The following is a 24,396-nucleotide window of genomic DNA, read 5'->3' as shown; positions in this document are numbered from 1 at the left end:
GTGAGTGTAATTTGACTTAGTGGAGAAAGCCAGGAAAGGTGATTTTTTTTGCCTGCAGTCATCCTACTCTGAGCTATAATCCTGTCAGATTAGTTAAACAATACCTAGCTGCTCAGTGCTTTTATAGGAGGGATTTCCGAGTGCAGAAAGAAGGACAGGCCATTCAGTAACTGCTGCGCTTCCCTTTGGGTCTGTACTGAACTGGTGCCTCAGTATGGTACCAGGAGATGTTGTCCTGCTGGAGATAAGATTAAGATCCTGATCACTGTGGTCACTGCACAGTTTTCTCTATGGCCCCAAGAGACTTTTCTTAATTCTAGTATGCAAAATTCAAACTGAAGGGGTTACACTTTACTTACAGTTAGTAAATCTCCTCTGCAGTTTAAGGATTTTCATCCATCATTATTAAGCAGTAAAACAAACTCTTTGGCTTTTTGCAATTTACAAATACAAGATTTTCTTTGGTTCTGTTTCATTTCTGTTTATAAGATGCCCAACAGAAGATGCTGATTCAAAACTGCTGATTATGCCCTTAGTGCATAAGTTAGGAGGGGTCTCAGACCACACTGAATTTGATCATTAATAGTAATTACAAAATGCCTATTCTTGTGCCAGAACTAATTTAGCTAACCTACCCCTGTATCTCTTTTTGCCTTGAAGATATTGATGAATGCAGCACCATTCCTGGAATCTGTGATGGAGGAGAATGTTCAAACACAGTAAGCAGTTACTTCTGCAAGTGCCCTCCAGGGTTTTATACAGCTCCTGATGGCCTAAAATGCATAGGTGAGTAGAATCCTGTAAGCAGTAGATGTAATAAACATTCCTTTATATCTAAAATGAGTTACAGTGTACCAGAAACGTATTTCAACTTGCAGTCTTGAAATCCTTCTACACAGAAATACGTCATGTGCCTGTATATGTGTTCTGAAGTGAGTTTTTCATTTGCAGGATGTTTCTTCTTTCCCCCTTCATTGTGACCTTCCCTTTCATTTTTCTTACTGCATTTTTTCTGTTATGCCATATTTGTTGCCTTAGAACTTGTTTAACCCATCACCTTGATATTGTGGCTCTCCTGTTTGTTTTTGATTTGGTATGTGTTATATCCATCAATCATTTAGAAAAGCAAATTTGCCTTCCAACAGTTGTGACCCTCATACAGGTATTTTTCATTAAAGGAAGTAGTGTGATAAACTGGGTGTGGGACATTTGTATGTGGTTTTGTGATATCGATGATTTGGCAGGGCTGTTCTCTCAGGCTTTCACTGTGGCAGAGCCGAACCTGTCTTCTTCCAAGACTGGTCAGACTGGGCACCCATGAACTATGGGAATTAAATGACTGCCACTGCAGTGCCAAAGCCATAGAACGGTGTTAGCAGTTACTGCTTCTGGGAAGCAAACAGCCTGCTCTGAGGCAGGTCTAGTATTCAATTAATGTATTTATTTCTCATTTTTGAGCAGGAATTTCTTTTTTCAATGCCAGTGCTGAATTTTGGGCAAAAATCATATTAAAGGTTTGTTTCCTCAGTTTTAGCTTCTTACTTAAAGGCTTATAGGGAGTGCCAGCACTGGGGTTCAAGAAAGCATCCTGTGTTTAGTACCTTTGGTAGAAAAATAATTTTGGAAAATAATTGAAAAAACCCCTAACTATGCAGAATTCAATACCAAATGATATTAACTTGCCCAAGAGATCTGGAAACAGTTTAAGTTATGACTCATTTTGAATGGTACCATTTGATTTCTACAGGTTGTTAGAAATGAACTGTATTTCTTCCATCATCAAGAACAGCATTTTTCTAGATTTGATCCATACTCTACTCTTAAATTGTCAGTGAGTTTTGCTTTTATTGCTTCAGATTAATAGCTACTAAATTACTGTGGATCATTAAATCATCGACTGATGCCTGCACTTAATATTTATACAGGAGACACCTTTCTGGAACAAAAAAATTCTAGAGAGGCACAACTTGCTTTGCTTTTTGCTTTTTATTGTCACCACTCAGTCAGGACTGCTGGCATTTACACTCATGTCATATTCCTGCATTTTCCCAGCATTTTTTACCCCCTGTATTCGTAGGCTGAAGTAGTTCAGCTAAAGAATTGGGGACTTAAATGATGACAAGATGTGATAAATAATATGCCAGACTATGAGCCATCATTAACATTTTGGCTTTGTGTCTCAGGCAAAACGTGCTAAATGGGAAGCACTATTCATTATCTGCAGATATTTTGGATTCATGTCTAATATGCAGGCTGCATACTTGCCATATTCATGAGAACAGAGCCCAAATCTGCAGTAGTCTTGGGCAAAGCGTGTAATCTTGTTTTAATTACAACATGCCTGTCTTGAGTGAAAAGTGTTAGCTGAACGTGTCTGTTCTGTTCAAGAGGAGGAAGTGCTTCTGAGAAATGTATCCCTTATGGGACTCAAACTGAGCAGCTCTGGGGCCAAACATCCAAAGGGAGAACCAGGAGTTCCATTATTCCAAACCTTAGAAATTAGAATAGACAAAGCAAAGATAATATCTCCTCGAGCTGAAGAGCAGAAACAAGAGTGGGGCATCTCAACCCAAGTACACAAAGAATGCTGTGAAAAAGGCTGCCCATACTTCCAGCTGGCGTAAATTTGTTTGGTCTGTGTTACTTTTCGATGGCCTTTTCTAATATTTTTTTAAAGAGACAAATTTTTCTTGAAAGTTATTCTCACAGTGGTTTTTTACCTTTTCAAAAGACTATTTTTTAGTAAAAATAATAAAATATAAAAAAATGAAACAGTGAAAATGTTGCTTCCTGCTGTTCCTGCCCATATTTTGTATGTTTTACCATTTAGAGTAGAAAATGAAAATGAAAGAGGGGAAAAAAAAAAAGTAAAAATAATCATATTATGCATATGGAAAGATTTAATATTTTTCTTACAAACTTACTGTCTCTTTCTGAAAATGATGTGGCTTTTGGGCACACTCTTACACCTGTAAGTAGGCAAAGATGTTTACTGTGTGATTCCATCTTCATGCATCATTGTGTGCTTGCACAGATCCCATGTAGATTCTTTTTCCACTTTTTCTCATTACTGCTTTTAAATGCTTCAAAACCTGGTACTGACCAAAACTAGAGAAGGGTGAATTACAGAGGATGATGATAGGATTACTTCCTTCCTTGCCATCCACTCCACCATCACACCAAGCATCTGAATCTCTCTGCAGGGGTACTGGAGGACAGTTTCCTTTCCACCAACAATTTGCATTTTTTTGATTTTTAAAAGGGTAGAGCTTTTTTGATTTTTAAAAGGGTAGATGAAGGAGTAAATGTTTGTGGCAGATTTGCTGGGTACCAGGAGAAAATGGAGGACCAGTAATAGAATGGAGTAGATTTTTGTTTTCCTCTGTTATCTGTCTGTTATGACCATAAGATAATGAGTGGTCTAACTAAAGTTTGGAAACAGTGGCCAACTGACTCTTTTAGCCGTACTGCCAGTAATATCCATGTTCAGGGTTCCAGTCAACAAAAACCAGAACCATCACAGACTCTTCCAACATATCACTATATGTCAATTGCCTCAAAAATAATAAAAAACTTCCCTGCTTTTTTTAATAAGCACTTGAATAGCTACTAAATTCTGGAAAGCACTGCCACTGTACAGATGAATCCACCATGCCTTGGATAACCGCGGTGCTTTTTCTTTAGGAAATGAAGTCTGCTGTTGTAAGACTATGTGTGCAACTTTTTCCACTACATGTTGACAGCAAGTATTTGTATATTTTAGAAACAAACTTGGTCCGGTTTATCATGCAGCATCAAATCACGTCACAGCTTACACTGAGTGTGACGTGATGTGACATATTGTGAAACAATTCCTCAAAGCTTAAGATGGTATCAAAAGATTATTTTTATGGTTTTTTTTTCCCATCCACATTTTCTCTTCCTTCTCTAAGCTGGGGGATCTCTGTGCAGTGTTGTTAGAGCTGAGTATATAAAATCTGAGTACAGGATGTTCTTTGCACAGCACGCGCTTACCCTTTTCAGAGAGGAAGCCAGCACATCTCCATAAACACTCTGATGGCACCAGTTAAAGCTGTGTTGCTCTTTCCTGCCTGCAAGCCTATATCTTGTCAAATCACTACATACTTCAGCTGGGGAAGCCATGACTAATGAAAAATGAAAAATGCTTTGAGAGCTGTGATGCTGTGAATTTATTGCTGTGCTTCAGTGGCTTTCAAATCAAGGCTTAGACAGAGCTGATCTGGTACTATCTTTAAAAGAGATGACACTGCAGTTTTTCTTTAGGGGCACAGAATCTTATTATGTAATGAATATATCTTTCTATTGTATTTTTGCCTCCATTAATTCATTGCTGCTCCATATTTCACTGCAGCTTTCTCACAGGAGATGTTACACCTGAATCCAAAGCAGCCCAAATATTATCTAGAGTTTTCTGGTTTTCTGCCTTTTGTTTTCTGGTGGTTGTGACGTTGTAAGGGCTGTGTCATCAATAATGTAAATCTGTCAAGAAAAATGGGACATTTCCCTTCTGCGAAAGTCACGTTCCTCACTGGATGGTTACATATCCCATATCCGTTTCTTTCTCTCTGCAGATGTGCGCCCTGGATTCTGCTTCTCCACCCTGAGCAACGGGCGCTGTGGGAATCAGCTCCCCCAGCCCATGTCCAAGATGCAGTGTTGCTGTGACAGCGGCCGGTGCTGGTCCTCCAGTCCAGCCAGTGCTCCCGAAATGTGCCCCATCAGATCCACCGGTAGGAATCCACCTGAGCTCCTGGGAGCGTGGCTGAATGCTGGTTGTCTTTTAGCAGTAATGCTTTCATTAAGGAACTACACAGAATGAGGCTGAGGGGCATCTTGGCAGATTGCTCGGTCCAACCCACGCTGCTCAAGCACAGCCTCCTATGGCAGGTTACTTGGGACCCCCAGGAGGCTACACCGAGCAAACAGAAACAACTACTTGTTGCTAATTCATATTTTGTGGCCAAGTTATTCTGACCTTACCTGGTTCAGATTTTGTTTTCAACATCCTCTTCAAGATCGAGTTACTTCCTCTAGAGCCTTCTAATAGGCCCCTGTTCTCTCTGCAGTTTCATTCTCCTTAGGAAACTGGTTTTTCCTTCCTCGTGACAAGGTTTCCGAGGCACCATATATTTCCTGAAATGTGACACAGAATGTTGTTTCTGTCTGCTACCAAAATGTGCTTTACTTTATTGCCTCCCTGTGTGTTGAGATCCCCAGAAAACGTGCAACTTGAATTGAGGGAAGATGACGAGCAGATTGTGAAACTCAGTGTGAGGGAGTGAAGATGTTTTTGACATTGTTTAGAACTGGAGACCTAATGAAATGCTTTAGAAAAGGAGAAGACAAGAAATTTCAGGATTGATGGGAGGGGAGGTCAAGAGAGGTGCAGAGTTTAGGGAGGAATGGGGATTGTAACACTATAGCAGTGTAACTCAGACAATGTCAGAGCTCATGTATGGGAGTCTTTATTATTCTTGTCTTTAATCCTTTGAGTACAACTGCGTAGTACTAGAGCAGAAATCTACAGTCAGAACTCTTGGAAGCCTTTCTGCTTCTGTCACTGCCTTATTAATAATATTTAAACATGCCGAAATTTCAAAACTGACTAGAATAACGCTGAAAAAAAAGTGTAATCTATTGATAGTCATCTGAAATAGGAAGACAAGGAGAAAACTTTTAGTCGTAACGCAGTTTTCTTTACATACTTTCTAATTATTCATATCTAACTGGTGAATAAACCGGGTGGAAAAGTAAAGTAATTTGGCCAAAGCTGCAGACTGAGACGTCATGGAGAAGGAGCTACAACCCAGGACTTCCTGACTCATAAATCCATGCAAGGTCTTCCAGATCGTGGTTACTTGCCACTTTTTTTTTTGGTTTTATTTCTGACTTGGGATATAAATTGACACTATAAATTACTCTTTTCAAAAGTGCTTTGAAATTCTTTGAAAGGCTTTACATGTATTTAAGGTATTTCTGTCATTATTTAATCAAGTTCAGTTATTCCTTACTTAGCGTATCCTGAGAAAGCAAGACGAGGAATTTAGAGCTGTCAGTGGCCCAAAGCCTCTCTAACTTTGAAATGGAAACTTACTGCAATAAAAAGGAGAGCACTGACTGCATAATGTAACTGGGCAGTTGCATTTTCAATGTGGGCAGCAGACCCACTTGCTACCATAAAATAGACTGTTTATTGCTAGAAATTATACATGGAGATTAAAGTTGCAATAAAAAAGGCTTGCACTTGTATTTACTTGTATAACATAGCAAGAATTGTTTATGTGGAATAACAGGGCTTACCACTGACACTATTTAAAGACTAAAATTAAGGAACAATAGAGGGAAATGCAGTGACACATGAAACAAACTGATCATCTAAGAGCATTAAATAAATGCAGATTTCATAATCAGGAAAAGCAGAACTTAAGGGTACTATGTTTATTTAACAAATCTTCTGTCATTTAGGAAAAGCTTCTAATGTGTTTTACAGGTGGAAGCAGAAGTGAGATCAAAGTGTTGAAGGCTGAAATATCCAGCTTAGTTGTCCTAACATTTACTTTTTTTTTCAGTTCTCATTTTTTATATTGTTTCAGGAGCTCATTAATCTCTATTTTTTTTTTCGATTATGTAATTCCTCTCCCTTGTTGTGCCACAAACTTTAAATTTTGAAGTTCAAAGGTATTGGCTGCACAAATAGTTATTTGTGTACACATGAATTGTGAACACGAATTAGGTCAGCTGGAAATGTGGTCTTTAATTGTGATACTCTGTGTGCATTTTTTGAATCACAAGTTCCAAAACCACACTTCCCAAAGACAAAAGAGTCGAGGGCAGGAGGAAAAGTGGGGCAGTAGGGCAGATGCCACTAATAGAGATAAACAATAGGGGAATGCATCACACTCAGCATTGACTGTGCTTACAGCAGAATAGATAGTTTTCCCATCATGTGGAAGAGAATGAACTTCATGTGGATCTGACTTGGTTTCTCCTTGGCTACACTCCTTAGACTGCACCTCGTTTGGTTTCTGCTTTTATTGGCAAACTTAATTTTCACAGGGAAATAGTGTTAGTGTATTCATTCTCTAATTAGTTTTGCCTCATTGCTTATATTTATATTTCTTTGTTTTAGGAGGTTAACTTTTAAGAAATCCAGTTGAAACTGGGCTTTTTTCCCTGTTAAGTATTTTTCTAACTCTGTGGCAAGCTTTCTGTTAAATTAGCTTGGGATCAAATCCAAAAGTCCTTCTTTAGGTAAACTTCACACTGAGATCACCAAAGACTTTGCTTGAAAGAAGACTAAGTAGATTAAGATCAGATCCCCACCTCACTGTTCGATTTCATTTCCAGGATGTCAGTTGTGTTACCTTTTTACCAGCAATCTTTGGACACTTAGTGTTGACAATCTGTGCATTAATGACTCCATTCACAGGACAAAGCTTGTTACTATTAAGAAAACGTATAGACTCACACGTTCCAAATTATTTAAGGTTTGTTATTGCTAATTTGAAGCACTGCAAAGGGGTGAGAGTTGGATTAAATAGAAAGGCTGCAAGAGTCTAAACCAGCATTTATGTTTTCGTGTTTCAGATGAGTATCGCAAGTTGTGCACAGTGGCTGCTCTGCTGCCTGCTGTGCTGCCAGGAAGACCTGACCTTCCTCCGGCCCGTCCTGATGTCATCCCTCCACCACTCATTCCTGGTGTTTTCCCTCCTCCACAGCCAGAAATTGTCTATCCATCTCGGGCTCCACCACCTCATGGTAAGAAAGAAAGAAAGAACCTCTCCTTGCACTGTGTGCATTTAGCTTCTTTAAAAACATGCTTTTCTCAGTAGCAGTGTGCTCCCTTCAGCTGTTGGTTCTTTTGCTTACTTCACGTGGACATGTAGTCTCTGGATATCCTTTTAATCAGAGCCTGGCTGCCATGTATCTTATACCAAGTGTACCTTGTGTTTTGCCTGTTAAGATAGAATTCAAAAATTACATTCTCACTGTCTGCACTGGGGCTCTCATATTGTAATAGTTACGTTACTGTTGTTCTAATGCTATTATGAGTTTTGCTGCTTGTCAGCATTGAGGGGTGTGAATAGCTCTGTGACTAGGTTGTGAAAGTTGTTTACATTAAAGAGCTTGTCTGGGAGAAAGCAGCTTCTTTGAGGTTGTTTTCCTCACTCTCACTTGGCCAGGTAGGAAGTATACCGATAAAAATACTGTTCTGCTGGACACTGAGACTGACCCAATGTGCAGAAAGAACTTTTTTGGTGATACACATGGATGGGTTAGTTTTCTTGACAGCAAGGAGGAAGCCAGAGCAGATTACCAATATATTCCATGGTCTGTCCCTTGCTCAGGGAATTTACTACATGCCCATATAGTCTGCAGTAGCCATGTGCCACCTGAAATCGTTTGGCATAGCCACACTCTTTTGCAAGTAAACAGAAGCTGATTTTGCCTGTGCTCTGTGCAGATGCAAGCAGTCTCTGCTTGCACTGGCACCAGCTGAAACTATTTAGTCTTGGTTCAGCACCAAGCTGAGCTAATAAGCCTGAGAGGCGAAGTATGTTAGCTCAGGCCTGACACTGCGCTGACGTAGCTGCACAGCTTCTGGTCAGCTGGGAGCAGGGACAGAGCCAGCTTATGCCTGCCAAAGACAGTATAGGCATATCTCCCGGGGCTATCCCTGCCCTCCTCACACTGCTATCTGTGAAAGTGAAAACAACCAGTCTGCCCGCTCTTTGCTGCTCTAGGCTTTTAGTAGAGTCCCTGCAGTGCCACATACCCACTTTACCTCTAGGTGTGAGCAGACTTGGTCCTCTTTGGCAGGAGAAGAGACTCAGACTTGCTGCTGTGAGACAATCAGTGATGATTAGCTGTTTTCAGACAAATCTCTGGGGGTCAGTGTCATTTTCTCTCTCCTATTTTGCTATGTAATTCACATTACAATGGAAGGTAGATGTTGACTTTTAACGGAAAATGCTGCACAGGTTGCGGATTACCAGAAATTATTAAGATGAACATTAAAATGTTTTTGCTGCTCTTGTTATTTCAGTAATCTTGCCGGTGAACTTAACTGACTTGTGCCAAACATACCGACATCTCTGCCTTAATGGACGTTGTGTTCCCACTCCTGGGAGCTACCGCTGCGAGTGCAACAAAGGATTCCAGCTGGATGGTAGAGGAGAATGCATTGGTATGTGGTTTTCTGCTGTAAATCACAGAGAGGAATTTATTTTAAAGAAAAAACCCCTATTCTCCACACAATGTCCTTAAATAAAACAGCCCCCCCTCCAAAAAAACCCCAGTAGATAGACTTCCAAGGAATAATTGATTTCAATGGCAAACTTGTTTTTACAACAGTTTGGCCTTTAAGACAGTATTTAGCAAGTCTTGTAACTTGTAACAAAATTATACAGAAGCAGGGATTTCTTATTTTACTAGCCTGTGACTATAACGTGTTTATTAATGATTGAAAATGATCTTTCTAAAATGCTACCAGCTCTTTGAGTATGTAATGACCTATTGTTAAAAAAATCATAAACTTGGGCTTAATAAGATTTACAAGTCCTCTTTCAGCTCCTGAGGAGTATCTTGTTGGGCTTTTGAGACCCTTAATTTTGGAACTTAGCAAGAGCTCGATGATGGAAGCAAGTATTAACTGTCTCTTACAGGCAAGATTTTAGTTCTGTCAAAATCTGTGTCTTCAGTGTGTCTGGAAATGAGAATATATAGGATTAAAGCCTTCTTACACATGCAATATCTTGCCTTTTTTAATATTTCTTTTTCCCAGCTCCTTCTCAGCTTAGAATGTGGGATCCCTTTACTGGGAATTCTGTGGTGTCCCCTTTTCTTTCAGACTGAAGGGCACTGTTCCTCCAACTAGAAAATTATAAAATACCCCTGCAGGCACGAATAACTTTCAACCAGTGTTGTACTAAAAATATATTGTCTCTGTTCTGCAGATATTGATGAATGTGAGAGGAGCCCATGCATTGGTGGCGACTGTGTGAACACCGCGGGCTCCTACGTCTGCCAGTGTCGTGTGGGGTACCAGAGCACGGCCACGAGAACAGAGTGCAGAGGTAAATCATGGCCTTACAGCCAGGTCTGCACTATTGTATGCACACCAGGAGGGAAAATAGTTCTTAAGAAAAAATTAACAGATGTGTTAAATATGAGTTGGGTTTTTTTTAAAAAAGATCTGATATGGCAGTAAAAATTATTAAACTGCCAGAGCTGCTGTTCACAGACTGGGTTATGAAAAAAAGACATTTTGTCTTGTGCTGAAAGTATCTTGGCACCATTTGTGGCTTTGAAGTGGAAAAGACATACTTTCATTTTTTAAATATTGAGAAATTTTTTCTTTTGCTTCTAGAAGATCTGAAGGACAATTAAATATCCCTTCTTTGAGAAACCTTTTGTCTATAAAAGACTGTTAAAAGACAAAGAGCGCTGGGGGGAAGGATAAGTCTTTCAGTGGCCATGTGTTGTCCCTGTTCACTGTCAGAAAAAAACCCTAAATATACATTACAGCAATGAAAACTTAAATAAGATATGGAAAAGTAGTGAAGCACTGGGGAAAGTCTAGATGGGGAAGCTGTAGAACCCTCATTAGTGTTATTTTGGAGGTCAGGCTCAACAACAGTCATGATGGTCTTCATCCTGTCTTCCTATGGGAGTGGGGAGCACACAGCTCCTCAGCAATCAACCCTCTGTCAGGGGTCTGTCGGTCCCAAACTGTCCTGGGATGGGAATTGAGCTGTAAAAGTGGATGCAGTCCTTTATAGTTAAGTCATGATGAGAGACTTCTGGTGGGGGAATGAAGGATTACTCTGATAGTTCTTAAGAAATGAAGCATCTAAATGAAACAGGATGTTTGAACGCTCAGAGTCACAGCTTGTCTCCGTATTTTGCTTTCTGGGCTGAGTGCAGGGTGCAGAGCGTGCACTCATTCTGGAGCAGAGAGTTTCTTAAAAGCCAGAAGAAAGTTATCCGTATTGGTGTGCATTGTTTTTCTTCTTTTTGTGAATCAGAAAGGTATTTGTGATACAGAAGCTTCCTGCAGCCCAGGAGGACGTGCAGAGCCAGCACCACTGCTGCATGTTGCTGGGAGGCTTTGACCTAAATTGCTGCCAAACAGCCATGCTGCGGAAGCATCTTCACAGTTCAGCTGACTGGTGGTGAGGGAGTGCTGAAGTGGAGGCTCAGCCGTGATGAATTTACTCATGAGTCATTTTTGTCACAGGCTTTTAATTTGACTGATTCATTACACAAACACATGGTTGTCAGAAGCCCAGTAGCTTAATGGCATTTAAGTGTGGTCACTTAGCAGTTCCTTTGCAGTCTATGGGAACTGTGCTTGCCTGACAGGCAGTGCAGAAAATGCTGCCATGTGCAGAATCTTTGTTTTCTGAAGGAATTTTTAGGACCAGTGTAAGGAAAAGAAAAAGGTTAGTGGGGTGCATTTGGCAAAATGTGCATATAGCACTTGTGCCTGCCAAAATCAGCATTTGCTGTAAAATTACTTTGCATGACTACTTTGGATGTTGAGATTTTATATTTTTGCATGCACAAATGTGTCTGTGCTGATATGCTTTTGCAAATGTATTCCTTACGTCTGCTCTTGAAAAACAAAGTCTCCATGATGACCAGATGTTTATCTCTTCCTTGCTCCAAGCTTCCAGGGCAGGGTTTTTTTCTGCATGATAACTCTGATTAATGAATAAACATTGCAGTTTGTATCACAAGCTACTGATTCAACTGTTATAAGGTATCCTAATAATTCTACTAGGAGTTTGGCTGAATGAGTATCTTAATTAGTTTATTCACATAGGTGAATAAAAGTTGTCACATTGTGATTAGCGATCTAAACAAAAAAATGCTTCTCAATTGCAGAAGAGGGGATGTAAAATGGACCTCCAAAAAAAGTGAAATTTTATGATGATTAGCTATGAATTGCTTACTGTAATCTACTCAATATTTCTGAGAAGAGGAGGTCAGGCCTTACATGGAGATGACAGAAATTATCTCAGTGAAAGAAGGACTTTGATTTTTTGCAAATTTCTCAGAGGGGAAAAAAATCATGATGTTCTTTCATGCTTTGAAAATTAGAAATGTGTCAGACTAGTGATGGGACTTTGATCTTCTGTGTGCATGTAAAGAACAATGAGATTCAGTGTTAATTTTCTGCACCATGATTTAGATGACATCAAATGAATAAAAATACAAAACCTAATGAACTCTAAAAATTAAAGGGCCAGAAAAATCTTGTGGCATGTTGGCTGTCCTAAGGAAGAAAGCTGGTAGGGTAGCTGAAGCCAGTCCCATGTACAACCAAATGCCAGAAAAGTGGGGGGCAAAGGCACTGAGCAGAGAGGAAACTCACTTTTGTGCAGTGCTGGTTGATGATGCTTGTTTATCCAACGAGGGGATGTTTATCAGGCCTGTACACTTTTGCTAGAAGCTGCCAGTGCCCTGAGCTCCCATCAAGCAGCTCTTGCCTCTGCTGGCCTGGTTGCTTGCTTGCAAAACAGTTATTTTCAGGGATTTCTTGGCAGCTTCCCAAAACTACCACCCTGCTAGGAAGGCAAATATAAGTTCAGAGTTTCCAGGGGCATCAGTTCCCCCTGCATTGGTGTCCAGAGAACAGGGGCACTGGGGAGGATGCCCTGGCTCTGCCTCTTCCTGAGGCACAGCACTACGTTTCTGTGGAGAGGGTGTGGGGACGGGCACCCCTGGCGTGTTTGGGAAGACAGCGTGGTTGCATGATAGATAGGTCTGCATGGGCTGGTTGTGTTCTCTGTGAGCAGAGTCCCCTGTGTGCAGGAATCTCTGGGAGATGGTCCAGGCCTTGATGGAGAATACTGAGCAATCTGAAAAATGTCTAGACAGTCTGTCTCAGCATCTCCTCCTTTCCCCTCCTTTGGAGGAGAGGGAGAGCTGCCAGCCTCGTGTGATATCACTATTCAGGTCCTCCAAAGCACTTGCCAAGCACCTCCTGCAGAGAGAGGGAAATGAGGATCTGATGTTTCAAATATAAAATAAGCAGGAGAAATATCTTCTGAGGTGGGAAAGTCTTGAACTTTCCTGTTATCTTACAAAGCAGCAGCAAAAGACAAGCTTTCCCCCATCTTTTCTTAAGTAGTTAGATACTGTTAAGTTAAAGTTCAGTAAAAATATTTTAATGATGAACAAAAACAAAAAAACCCCAAACAATTGTGATTCTTGTTTGAGAAAGCTGCAGGGTACTGTTCACTGCAATTCTTTCACAGCAACTTGAAATTTCAAGCTAAAGAACATTTTCCACCCCCATAACGTTCAGTTACAGAAATCAAAATAAATCGGTTTTCAGGTGAATATAGTTTCCATGTAGGGTTAAAAACTTAAGGGAAGAGGAAATGGGAAAAATTCCTCTTGAGTATAAAAAAGAAAAACCCCCCAAATGTTATTTTTCTTTTTGGTTGGCTTTCAGACATTGATGAATGTTTACAGAATGGTCGTATCTGTAATAATGGACGATGCATAAATACAGATGGCAGTTTTCACTGTGTGTGCAATGCTGGCTTCCAAGTGGCAGTTGATGGGAAAAACTGTGAAGGTAAGACTTTTCTGAAGTTATTCCATATCAGTAATTACAGTTGCAAGAGGTTATTCGTGTCAATGAAAAAGAAAAGGACCTCTGGTAGGGGGGGGAAGGGCAGGAACAAGGAATCGGATTTCTAAATACCTTTTGCTGTATCTGGGAGGGCAAGTGAAATGTCTTTTGCAGCCAGTTCTGGAGCCTTGGCTTGGCAATCCTCAACGGGATGTCTGTCCAGCAGGAGAAATAGCACATACCACTATCACAAAATGCAGTTTCTTTGATGGGAGTGGTACATTTTAAAACACAGCACAAGTCACATGCTGCCTGATTTTACAATGCATTTTACAGCATGCTTTATGGGATCTTACTGGGTGACTAGCAATGTGTTTTATGTAGATGCAGTCTGGTCTGACCTATAAAAACTCTTTTAAGAAAAATTTGTAAACATAATTGATGTGTTCCTACCTCCCAGACCTTTAGCAAGGGAGGGGAGGAAAGAAGAATGTTCTTTATCATGCTTCCCAAGGTCCTTGGGAGGGTTCCCAATGATCTATTCATACGTTAAAAGAATTTCAAGCACTGTTCTTAGAAACATTTTTGGCAGAATATTATCTCAGTGATTCAGCTCAGAGACCTAATGCCAAAATTCTTGGTTGGGATAGATACACGATTTTTTTTTTTTTTTTTTAAAATCATAAATTATTTTTGTCTGACTTAGCCTGTAAGTAAAAAGAAAACACACCATGTCTAGAAGTGTAATTTCTGTCCAAGACAGCTGCAATATTAAGGAAAATAGCACGATTCTGAATATATTGTAATGTCATTATGATCCAGTGATTTTATGTGCTAGTAGTGATTCTGTTAATCCTTGGTAGAGACAGACATTTTAAGACTCTGTTTTTCCTGACTCTTTTTTACATGCAGTTTAGCACTATAAGCTGCTTTTAAAATATGTTATTATGGAAGTACATTGACTAAATGTATTTGGAAGTGAGTCTATTTGGGAAAAAAATCCCTTATGCTGATTTCTTCCTTTCCCACCAAATACCATGTGCTAATAGTAATAAGAACCAGGACATCGGCAGTCTGGTAAAACATTTTTAATTCCATTGCGTGTGCTGCCAGAATGTCTGTTGCATCCACTTATGAAACAGTTTCATCTCTGGCATTGTAATGTATCAAGTTTTGTTCTTAGGAATACATGTACACACACACTAATCAGAAAAGACCATGGCATTGTGCCATACCTTAATGTAACTCCGTGTATTCCTTCAGATGAAACTGGTGAATGGTGCTGATTTTTTTTGGATGTAACATCCAAAACTGATTTCATTTGCACCAGGACAAAGTAAAGGCTAAGAGGATATAAAAGCTTACTCGAATCAAGCGCAGATTTCTCTGTACTTGCCTATTTTTTTTTCTTTCTCATTGTGTGAGTAACTGTGCAGGGTTCAGAATAGCAGTGTCTGAGACCTCCACCTTTTCCTATTTGAATCCTTCATGCTACCCCATTAGGTCAGAGGGATAATATAATGCTATTATGAAGCTATAATTAGTAAGTATCCTCCTGTGTGGCCTGTCATGCTAAATCTAGGGAAGGGGCAGGTTTTATTTTAAATGGAAGATGAGGATGACAGTGCCCACAGAATGCGTACTTGAGCACAGTGCTGGGAATTCTCCCACATCATAACTCTTAGCCTCGTCCAATGGAGGTTGCAAAAGTTTTTACTCCAAACCCCAATGTTCACTCCTCCCCTTCCAGGTCTTCTTAGTAACATAAAATTGTAACAATACCATTTCAAACAGGAGGCTACTTCTAACCTAGTTTCTATTTAGATTAAGATTGCAAACCCTCTTCAACCTCCTCTCTTACTTTTTGATGGCTTTTACCAACTGGCAGTTAAACTGTCCAGTTTCTCGTCTGTTTTTCATTCTCTGCTCTTTTTGGATGTTAATGATTCATTATGAAAAACGGAGTCACTGCTTTGACACATCCTCTAGGACAGTACAATATGTCCCATCGTATGTTTCTCATTATCATATACCTCTGACAACTAAGAAAGAAATTAAGGTTTATCTTTCAGATATTGCTGCTAAGAGTTCTTTTGCTTGAACATTGTGAGCGTCATGTCTGTCATGTACATTTTCAGATATGGATGAATGCAGCATAAGGAACATTTGCCTCAATGGGATGTGCATCAATGAAGATGGCAGTTTTAAATGCATTTGTAAACCAGGGTTCCAGCTGGCATCTGATGGACGCTATTGCACAGGTGAGCACAATAAATTAAGGGCTCCCAAAGCTTGTGAGTCATATCTCTCTGGGTAGCTGCAAGAATCACGTTATTTCCTTACAGTGATCCCTGGGAACAAGAGGTACTGAGTAGAGTTCTCATCAGATGTGCTTTTTTAGTCAACTAGAATGATTTGTCATTGTGCAGACAGTACTCAGTCCTCTCCACAGTGTTGAGCAACCACCCAAACCAGCCAGTGGGAAATATCCTTTAATCAAGGACTGTGTGATCTGACCTAGTTAAACTCCATCTTTTTAGCCTATGAGGTCTTCTGCAGTTTGGTTCCAGTATATCTCATATTTTGTGTTTGGTCTTTTAAAGTTTTCTGCCTTTGGCCACCCAAACATCCAGGCTCATTGCCTCCTTTGGGCTTTTCTCCCACTCCTTACTGTGAGTTCCTAATCAGCACTCCAAGGAGTGCCCAGCACTCTGTGTGACCAAGGTGCAGACATGAGCACCACAGCAAGATTGTCTTTGCCATTTGCTGCAGTAGCTCAGCAATACCCCCTGTGGGAGACGCTGCAGCGTCCTGGTTGCTGGTTATGTCACCGGAGTTTCTGTTCAGGCCCATCAGAAACTGCACGTTTAATGTGTGTAAGTCTTCATGTTTCAGTAAACTTATGGGCACAAAGCAGAAGTCAAAATAAGGAATAAACAATTGGTGGGCCAAGTTACATACAGGTTTTCTTTTGAAAAATTAAAAATCTTTTAACTCTTGGAATCAAGACAGGGCTTGATTACATTTTGGCAAATTTTAAAAAATGCCACATTGCAGCATCTTGTTGTGGACCAACAGCAAAAGTAAATAAGCAGTTCAGTTTTGAGAGTTAGTGACATGAAAGGTGAGTTAATTTGATCCTTTTGCTTACTGAACACTGTACCAGACCACTGGCTGCTCTGTGTCGTTAGCAGGGATGTGACTCATGGATGCAAACTCAGCCCAGCCCAAATGCTTGTCTTGATTTTTACCTTGAGTATCTTTTGGTATTTTTTGTATTATTTCTTTCTGTGTTTTGTTTGTTTGGGGTTTTTTTGTTTTGTTTTTATGGGGTTTTTTTGTTTTGGTTTTTTTTTGTTACATCCATCTGTGCACTGAAATGCCACCCAAGAAGATGGTGTCTCTACCAGACTGCTTAAAACATGATGATACTCAACTTTACAGCCTCTCTTACGTGCCTCCTGGCTAAACAGGAGTATGGATACAGTCAAAAAGGGGTTTCTGGCCCTAGAGAAATGTTACTTCTGTGCATCAAAGGAGGAATATTTGAAAAGTATCCAAAATTGCAGGGAACTCAACTGATTCCTACTGAAAATTGGAACAGACCTTATAGTAAAATGAAGGATTTCTCCTACTGCTTTTCAACACCTACTGTAAGCCTTGTTCTTTATGAATGAGCATGCAAACATTCATTATGTGTTAAAATTGCCATTGGATCATAATCAAACCAGATTTTGAGACCTGGACACACAAAGTATACCTTTTAACCACTTCATATTTGTCTCCTTTCTTCCACTTGCCCAGAGTATCATGAAACAATTCCCAGTGGCTAGAGGAGCACAGCTCTCTCCAGTCCTGTTACTAAAAGTTTAAAAGTTTGATCCTTAATGATGTCTTTGCCTGTATATTTTGATGTTTGTCCTTATGGAGTCCTTTCCATACGTGCCAAATGTATGGAGTAAATACCTTGTGTCCCACAGGACTGTTAATCTGTGAAACACTCACTGTTCACACTGCCTTACCCCAGTTTGTTTGTGAAGTACATGCATTAAATTGTACACAAGTTTAAGCTCGTGCTTGCACATGCAGCGAGTGCTTGTGCACGTTGGGAATGTGTGTGCACACAAACTGACGGTTCTGCAGCAAACTGGCTTCCTGCCTGGGCAGTTCTGATAGGGAGCTGAACATGTGTTTTTGCCAAACTCTTCAGGGGATCAACAGAGGAATCTGAGTGCAGCTCATTGCTTCTGTAACCATCTCATTTGATGCACTCTAGGCTGAATTTTCAACTGTTAAGAAGGGCTTCTAACCCAAAGATGGGGGTAATGTATTTGGCAGTTCCATAAAATCGGAATTTAAGTATAAGTACAGGGTAAATGCTTGGCTGTCTAGTAAAAAAATTCCACTTAGACTTTCTGAAGTAACATGCCAAAAAAGAATGTTACACCATAGCCTTGTGTATTCCCTGAAATACAAAACACGCTGAAACTTATTCACCATTAGCTGTTTTCGGTGGTGATTTGCTGATGATTTTTCAGAAACACTTAAATGGAACAGGCAGAGGTTTGAAGCATTATTTCTGTTCCATTTATTGTTTCATCTTCAGATCAAAAATTCCCCAAACTGAAAGCTTCTGCAAAACAACTGAAAGTGGTAGTTCAGTAGTCTGAGTAAATTTTTCCTGGTTAAAATTTGAGGACTTAGTGAGCCCAGCTAGCACTACTAACCAAGCTAAGCAGAAAAGGCAAAAACTCATAGAACATGGAGGATGAATCCATTAGGTGGTTTTCCAGAACCAAGTTGAGTGTATTTTAAGTTGTCCAAATAGTGACTTTTACCACAAAAGACAGCACAGTCTTCTCCAGGTTAGAAATTTCAACTTTATGCCTATGTGTGAAGTTGATTTACTGTGTGGAACCTCCTCCCTGGTAAAAGCAGAGGCTTTTCACCCCATCTTTACTGAAACCAGGTTTTCAGCTGATCAGCACCATCGTAAGGGACCCACTTTATCTTTCTAAAAAACATCTATAATAGTATTTCCAACACATTTATAAATCAGTGCAAAAGACAAAGGACTGCACATCTCACCCTTCACTAGCTTGCAAAGTCTTTTTTACAAATGTACTAGAGGAAACAGAAGAAAAGTAGTTTTGCCTTTGTTTCTATAAATAACCTTAAAAAAGGAAAGTTAATTTTTTTCTCCCGCTTTTGGGGGAATCTCTGTCTGTCTCAGGAGTTCAGTGTTCTCTAACAAAATAACTGTCTACACTGTTAAATAGGATAGGCACATTTTGAATCCCAACTCTGTTTTTACCTAAACTGAGTAAGGACTACATCTAAAGTGGGAAAAGCAATTAAGATTTGTCTGAAACAGAGCAAAAGATTGCAAGATGAAGTAGAAATGCATTGAGCCCATGTACTTAAATATAGCTTTTATTTTAAAATGCAGTTTGAAAAAGGAATCTTGGATCATGCAAGCCATGTCTTATGCCAAACAACACAAACTAAGTACAACACAGAGGTGTTTCACTCTCAATTTGCCCTTTTAAGGTCAGAAAAAAGGAAATTGTCACACACGCTGTCTCTTGTATATATTATGGAGAGTTGTTATGAAGTGATTATTTTATAAAGGTTATACATACTTCTAAACAATATTTTAAACGCTCCTTTTCTTAATGACTTCTAAAATGATGGCTTGCTTTCTGCACCTAGAGAATAATCTTACTATTAACAGGATACACAGCCTATATAATTTTTTTACTAATTTAACATCTCTTTGTGATAGTTTAATATTATAAGGCTTCATTCTTTTATTTCCTTGCTCTGGGCCTTATTGTTCAATGTACCATTGTTGGGCAAAGATGGCAGCTTGTGCTGGGCAATTGCTCAGGGCTCAAATCATTAACAAATTCCTTTCAAGGCTGGAGTGCAGTCTGTTCATTGAGAGTTTATAAAATGGGCTGTAATGAGCATCTGATAGGAAAACCCAATTGTCATGCAGATCACCAGAGAGACACTGCAGAGTCTGACTGTGGAGATTCAGATGCACTTCCAAAAACTGAACCTACGGCAGGAGGAAGGGAAATTCTCTGGTGACCCTGTGAAGGAACCTTGTGGGGAGTGAAAGGTTCCATTTGCTATTTGGTCTGATTTCTCACAGCATGAAGTGTTAATATGGAAAGGGAATGTTCTGTTATATACTACACAAGTCCTTTGTGTTAGCAGTCACAGTTTCCTCCTTCCTGCCATTATGATTTTGCCTGAATGATCCTTGAATCGGAACATGTACCTCTTGGGAACGACTTGGGAAAATGTAGCCCCTTTTCACTTTCCAAGGGAAGCAAAATTGTTTTGTTCTGTTTATTTCTCCTGAATTTTGCATTTTCTTATTCTCTTTCACAGAATGAATTAATTATTATTCCTAACAAAACCTTTACTTGAACTAGTTTCCATTTACACTTGATATTTTTTTAGGATACATTGAAAATAAGCTGCACAAATGCAAGTTTCAGCCAGGCACTGGCACTGGTTAACTATGTAATTTAATTTCTAATAAAGCTTATTCTGTTCTCCAACAGACATCAATGAGTGTGAGACAGATGGAATATGCATGAACGGGCGCTGTGTGAACACTGATGGCTCTTTCAGATGTGAATGTTTCCCTGGCCTTGCAGTGGGACTGGATGGACGTGTCTGTGTTGGTAAGACAAGCTTAACGTGTGGGGAGTCACAGTTAACCAATGTTAAGACATTAATGCCAGACTGATGGACACATCAAGTTTGAACGTAGAATTGACCATATTTTCATGGATTGGTGGGTGGTAGTTATAGTGGATACTAATAGCTCTGAAGTATTTACTGTAATAGCCTGCTTTGCTCTTGTTTTCATTTGCTTTGCATTTAAAGTGAAAAAAGTGTGTGGTTCCAATCACAAGGTCAGGTAGACTATAAAGCATAGAAGTGACTAGTGCTGTAACAGTTTTAAGTAGGTGAAAATGTGCCCTGTGTCTGTCAATGTAAAATTTTTTTATTTGTCACTAAGCCTAAAGATTTAATTACCCTTTCAGCTCTTTTTAACGTGGGAGGTACCAAATTTTCTGTCTGTTGCTGTACAAGCTCAGTGTTTGATTTTAAAATACTAAGGTGCTTGAGAGCCATTTATGGGCCAGTTTTTTAAAAAGTGAGAAAAGTCACCCCTGGACCTGAAGACACAAACATTTGAAATCTTATATACTGGGACAGCTTTTCCTTGGGTTTTTTCCTTTTTTTTTTTTTTTTTTCCCTTAAACAAAAAAGAGCAGAGATTTGTCCATTTTCGCCATGGCTTCTCTCTAGTTCATGGTTAAGAACTGATTGTTCACCTAGTAATTCACTAGTGCATGTGCAGTCATTAAATGCAGTAACTAGTCTGTATGTCTGAATTCTTGGGAGCGTGAGGAAGAAGAATTTCCTGTCCCTAGCAGAGGGAGGGGATAGGTGGGTGAAAAGCGTAGGGAAATAGTGAAAGATATTTTGTTTTGACAGCTTTTTTACGGTGTTTATGACACCCGAGCTACATTTAATACTTGTTATAATTTATGGCAATGCAGTTGGCTGTGGCAGGATTAAGAGAGGTTTCTTTCCTCAGACACACATATGCGGAGCACATGCTACGGTGGCTACAAGAGAGGACAATGTGTCAGACCATTAACGGGAGCAGTTACAAAGTCAGAGTGCTGCTGTGCCAGCACTGACTATGCCTTTGGAGAGCCCTGCCAGCCCTGCCCTGCACAAAATTCAGGTATGGCATATTTACTGGTAATTTTCTAATTTAGGCTTTCTGTCGATAAACTGTTTTTGGAAAGGTAAAATGCAGTTTTATAGTAATAAATCAGGAGAGTTACATTTTTGTATAATGTTACGCATTTTGAGCAATCTTCTATTTTGCATGTTGTGAGAGTATAGGAGCTGATTTTTTAAAGCAACAGTAAATTATGATATCTGGTTCCAGAGTTGTTACACACCTTAAAATAAACAGCACGTTTTCAAAAAGCAAACTCTCTTCTGGTAGGTGTAGGTAACAAAAGATAGAATTTTGAACTCAAGTTATTGATGGAAAAATCTTGATTTAACGTACACCTGCCAGTGAGATGTCTGCTGCCTGAATCCTATATCCTTCAAGAGGTCTGAAATCATTTGTTCAGTAACCAGCCTGTGGACAGTCGATGCACAAACAAATGTCCAGTTAAGTTGGTTGTGAAGACTTGAGTCTGTCACTGGAATCCTCACCAAGTGAAGTTGGCTGGAACATAACTTCTCTCTGGCAAGGAAGCAATCCTAATCATTCTGGTGGGCAGGAGCTGCTCTTTGGAAAGCACTTCTTCCAGTAAGACTCTGCTGACACAGTCCTTGCCATGAAGCCAGTAAACAGTGACCTTGGTTTCGTGGAGGTGACTGCAGGGAGCCAGTTTGAAGCCCAAATTTATTAAGTGTTTCTTTTCACTCAGCAAATTTGTTGTCGCATATAAACAAAATGAGCCATTCGATATGTAGTTCAAAAGCGTGTCATACTATCAAGGTATCTGCTTTGTAGGCAAAAATAATTTCAGATTTATTTTTTAAATCTTTTTTTTTTTAACTGATAACTTTATGGAAAGCAGTAGGGAGACAAAACCAGTTGGAACAAATTATGCTGGTTGAGCTGATGTGAGCTCCTCAGCAGGAACTTGCTGACGACCATTTTAATAACTTGGTGTGTTGTTTAGAATAGCAAAACACCAAGGAAATGTTAGAAAAATAGGAAGGACCCTTTCCAGCAGCCTCTGATGATGTCAGTGGGCTCTATTGTACAGTAGAGTTGAAATCTTTTACAAATGTTGGACTCTGTATCATTGACTTCTGGTTTGTATTTTATTTACTCTTGCAGAACAATTTACATAAGTGGAAGCTATTTTTCCTGTGATTTTTTCCTCACCTCTTCAATTGTTAAAAAAAATGCCATCTCACATAGGGTGAAGTGTAGCATTTCTTTGGGCTTTGAGTTGGGGGAGCGAAGAAGATTGCTTAGAGAGGAGCATTTTATCTGAGACTGAAAAAAAATTCCTGGAAGGAAAATATTTTACCCTCAGAAAGCAAAGTGCTCCTCAGAAGCTCTTTGCAAAAATTTCTACCATTTTAGACTGAAAATTTGCTGATGCACGTTCAGAGCAGATCTGCTTTCCCATGCAGTGACAGTGATTATTGATTCAGGCAAGGGTACACATTAATCTGCTGGTTATGTTAATACTGGGAGATGTGTTCCATGTGATCTCCCTCCAAGAGAAGACAACTAATTCCATAAATATTTTTAATATTTATTAATTTTAGCAGTGTAGGTATTTGGGCTGTTATGAAAGTGAAAATATATATTGGAAGATGTTGACCTATATGGCAACAATTAATGCTGAGCTGGCTGTCAGTTCATTCTTTTAATTATTCTGAACTCAAAAGAAGAGCTTGAACCCAGCAGTAGTTGAGACATTTGAGATGCTTTGATACACATTACTTTTTTTTTTAAGGAGAAAAGATAGGAGATCCTTGATCTGTTATGAACTCCTGAAGAGAATCCTGCTAAATGGAGTTAAATATAGTCTGGATTTATAGGAAAAAAATTTGTTTCCTGGTCACTTTGAATGTGCACCTTGAGTGAGGACTTGGACGTATGAGTTCTGGAGAATCTTGCTGTGGATATGTAATGGTTCATTTGTGTAGGAGGGCCAGCATGAAGTTTATGTCTATTCCTAAATGCCACGGTTCATCATGTGAAGTCTTTACTCATCCATCTTCATAAGCAGATGCAGACCCTGAATCTGCTAAAATGTTTCACAGGTTCAGAACACTGTGAGGTTGTTAATGTTTTTGGAAGAGTTGAAAAGCATGTTATTTCATTCAGATAATAAATTAATTGTCATATTGTAAACGGTGATGCTGAAAGCAAGGAGCTAAGAAAGAATATTCCAGTAAGTATTTTAATATTTTTTCCAGCTGAATATCAGGCTCTGTGTAGCAGTGGAACTGGCATGACTGCAGGAGGAAATGGTAAGATCACCTAATGTAATTCAAACTATAGCAGTTCTGTCTAAAAGAGTTAACCTGCTGGTGGGGGTGATGACAGGAGAGAATGGGAGAAAGGCTTAGTCAGATAGCTGTTTACAAGACATTAGAATAATTTAAGGTGAAGGGAATGGAGCATGCCACTTCACCAGTGTGTCTGCTCTGGTTTACATCATGGAATGTATTTGAGTGCTGTTATAAAATAATGACAGATTTGTAAGAATTGTTACTACCTACATGACTTTGAAATCGAGTATGTAAACCATATTTGCATATTTCAAGTGAAATCATCCTGAAGAATAAAGCCATGTTGAACATTGAGCTTCCTCATTTTTTGTCTTTCAAAATAGGCCAGACTCAGAGTTTGGCTAAATACAGAGAAAGAGGAAGTGATTACAATGAAAGTTTTGTAGTCATAGAATTGTGAAACTGGAAACTCAAGTCGGCCAATGCTCAGTTGTAGATTTGCTGGCAGTAGACAGGGAAAAGCACTCAGAAAAGAGGGATATTAATGCTTTGAGAAGTGATGCCCTCTGGAAATTCTATGAATCAAGAGATGGGGCCTCTCTAAATCTATTCTCTGATCCCCAGTTTAATATCCCAATTCTTATCTACCGTTGGAAGTCTCTTAAATGACTGTGGGCTAGAAATGGTCTTAAATCAGAGTGAAAGAGATGCTTCTTTCTCTAGAGTGTGAACGTTTAGGTGTGAATTTC

At 39.5% G+C, this 24,396-nt stretch overlaps 1 protein-coding gene across 4 annotated transcripts in view; it reads left to right on the top strand.

Moving 5' to 3' along the window:
• The window catches only part of FBN1 (fibrillin 1), a 147,328-nt gene that overhangs the window by 60,895 nt on the left and 62,037 nt on the right, over positions 1-24,396 (top strand). For all 4 annotated transcript variants that reach the window (XM_050309429.1, XM_050309432.1, XM_050309430.1 and 1 more), the window contains exons 8-17: positions 661-786; positions 4,593-4,751; positions 7,609-7,779; positions 9,068-9,208; positions 9,978-10,097; positions 13,487-13,612; positions 15,748-15,870; positions 20,188-20,310; positions 21,237-21,389; positions 23,612-23,665. In XM_050309429.1, the coding sequence (XP_050165386.1) occupies positions 661-786; positions 4,593-4,751; positions 7,609-7,779; positions 9,068-9,208; positions 9,978-10,097; positions 13,487-13,612; positions 15,748-15,870; positions 20,188-20,310; positions 21,237-21,389; positions 23,612-23,665 (1,296 nt within the window). The remainder of the gene's footprint in view (positions 1-660; positions 787-4,592; positions 4,752-7,608; positions 7,780-9,067; positions 9,209-9,977; positions 10,098-13,486; positions 13,613-15,747; positions 15,871-20,187; positions 20,311-21,236; positions 21,390-23,611; positions 23,666-24,396) is intronic.

This window comes from Myiozetetes cayanensis, unplaced genomic scaffold (assembly GCF_022539395.1).
Source record: "Myiozetetes cayanensis isolate MyiCay16 unplaced genomic scaffold, myiCay2020 scf14, whole genome shotgun sequence".
Taxonomy (NCBI): Eukaryota; Metazoa; Chordata; class Aves; order Passeriformes; family Tyrannidae; genus Myiozetetes; species Myiozetetes cayanensis.
This window is presented reverse-complemented; position numbering and strand designations above follow the sequence as displayed.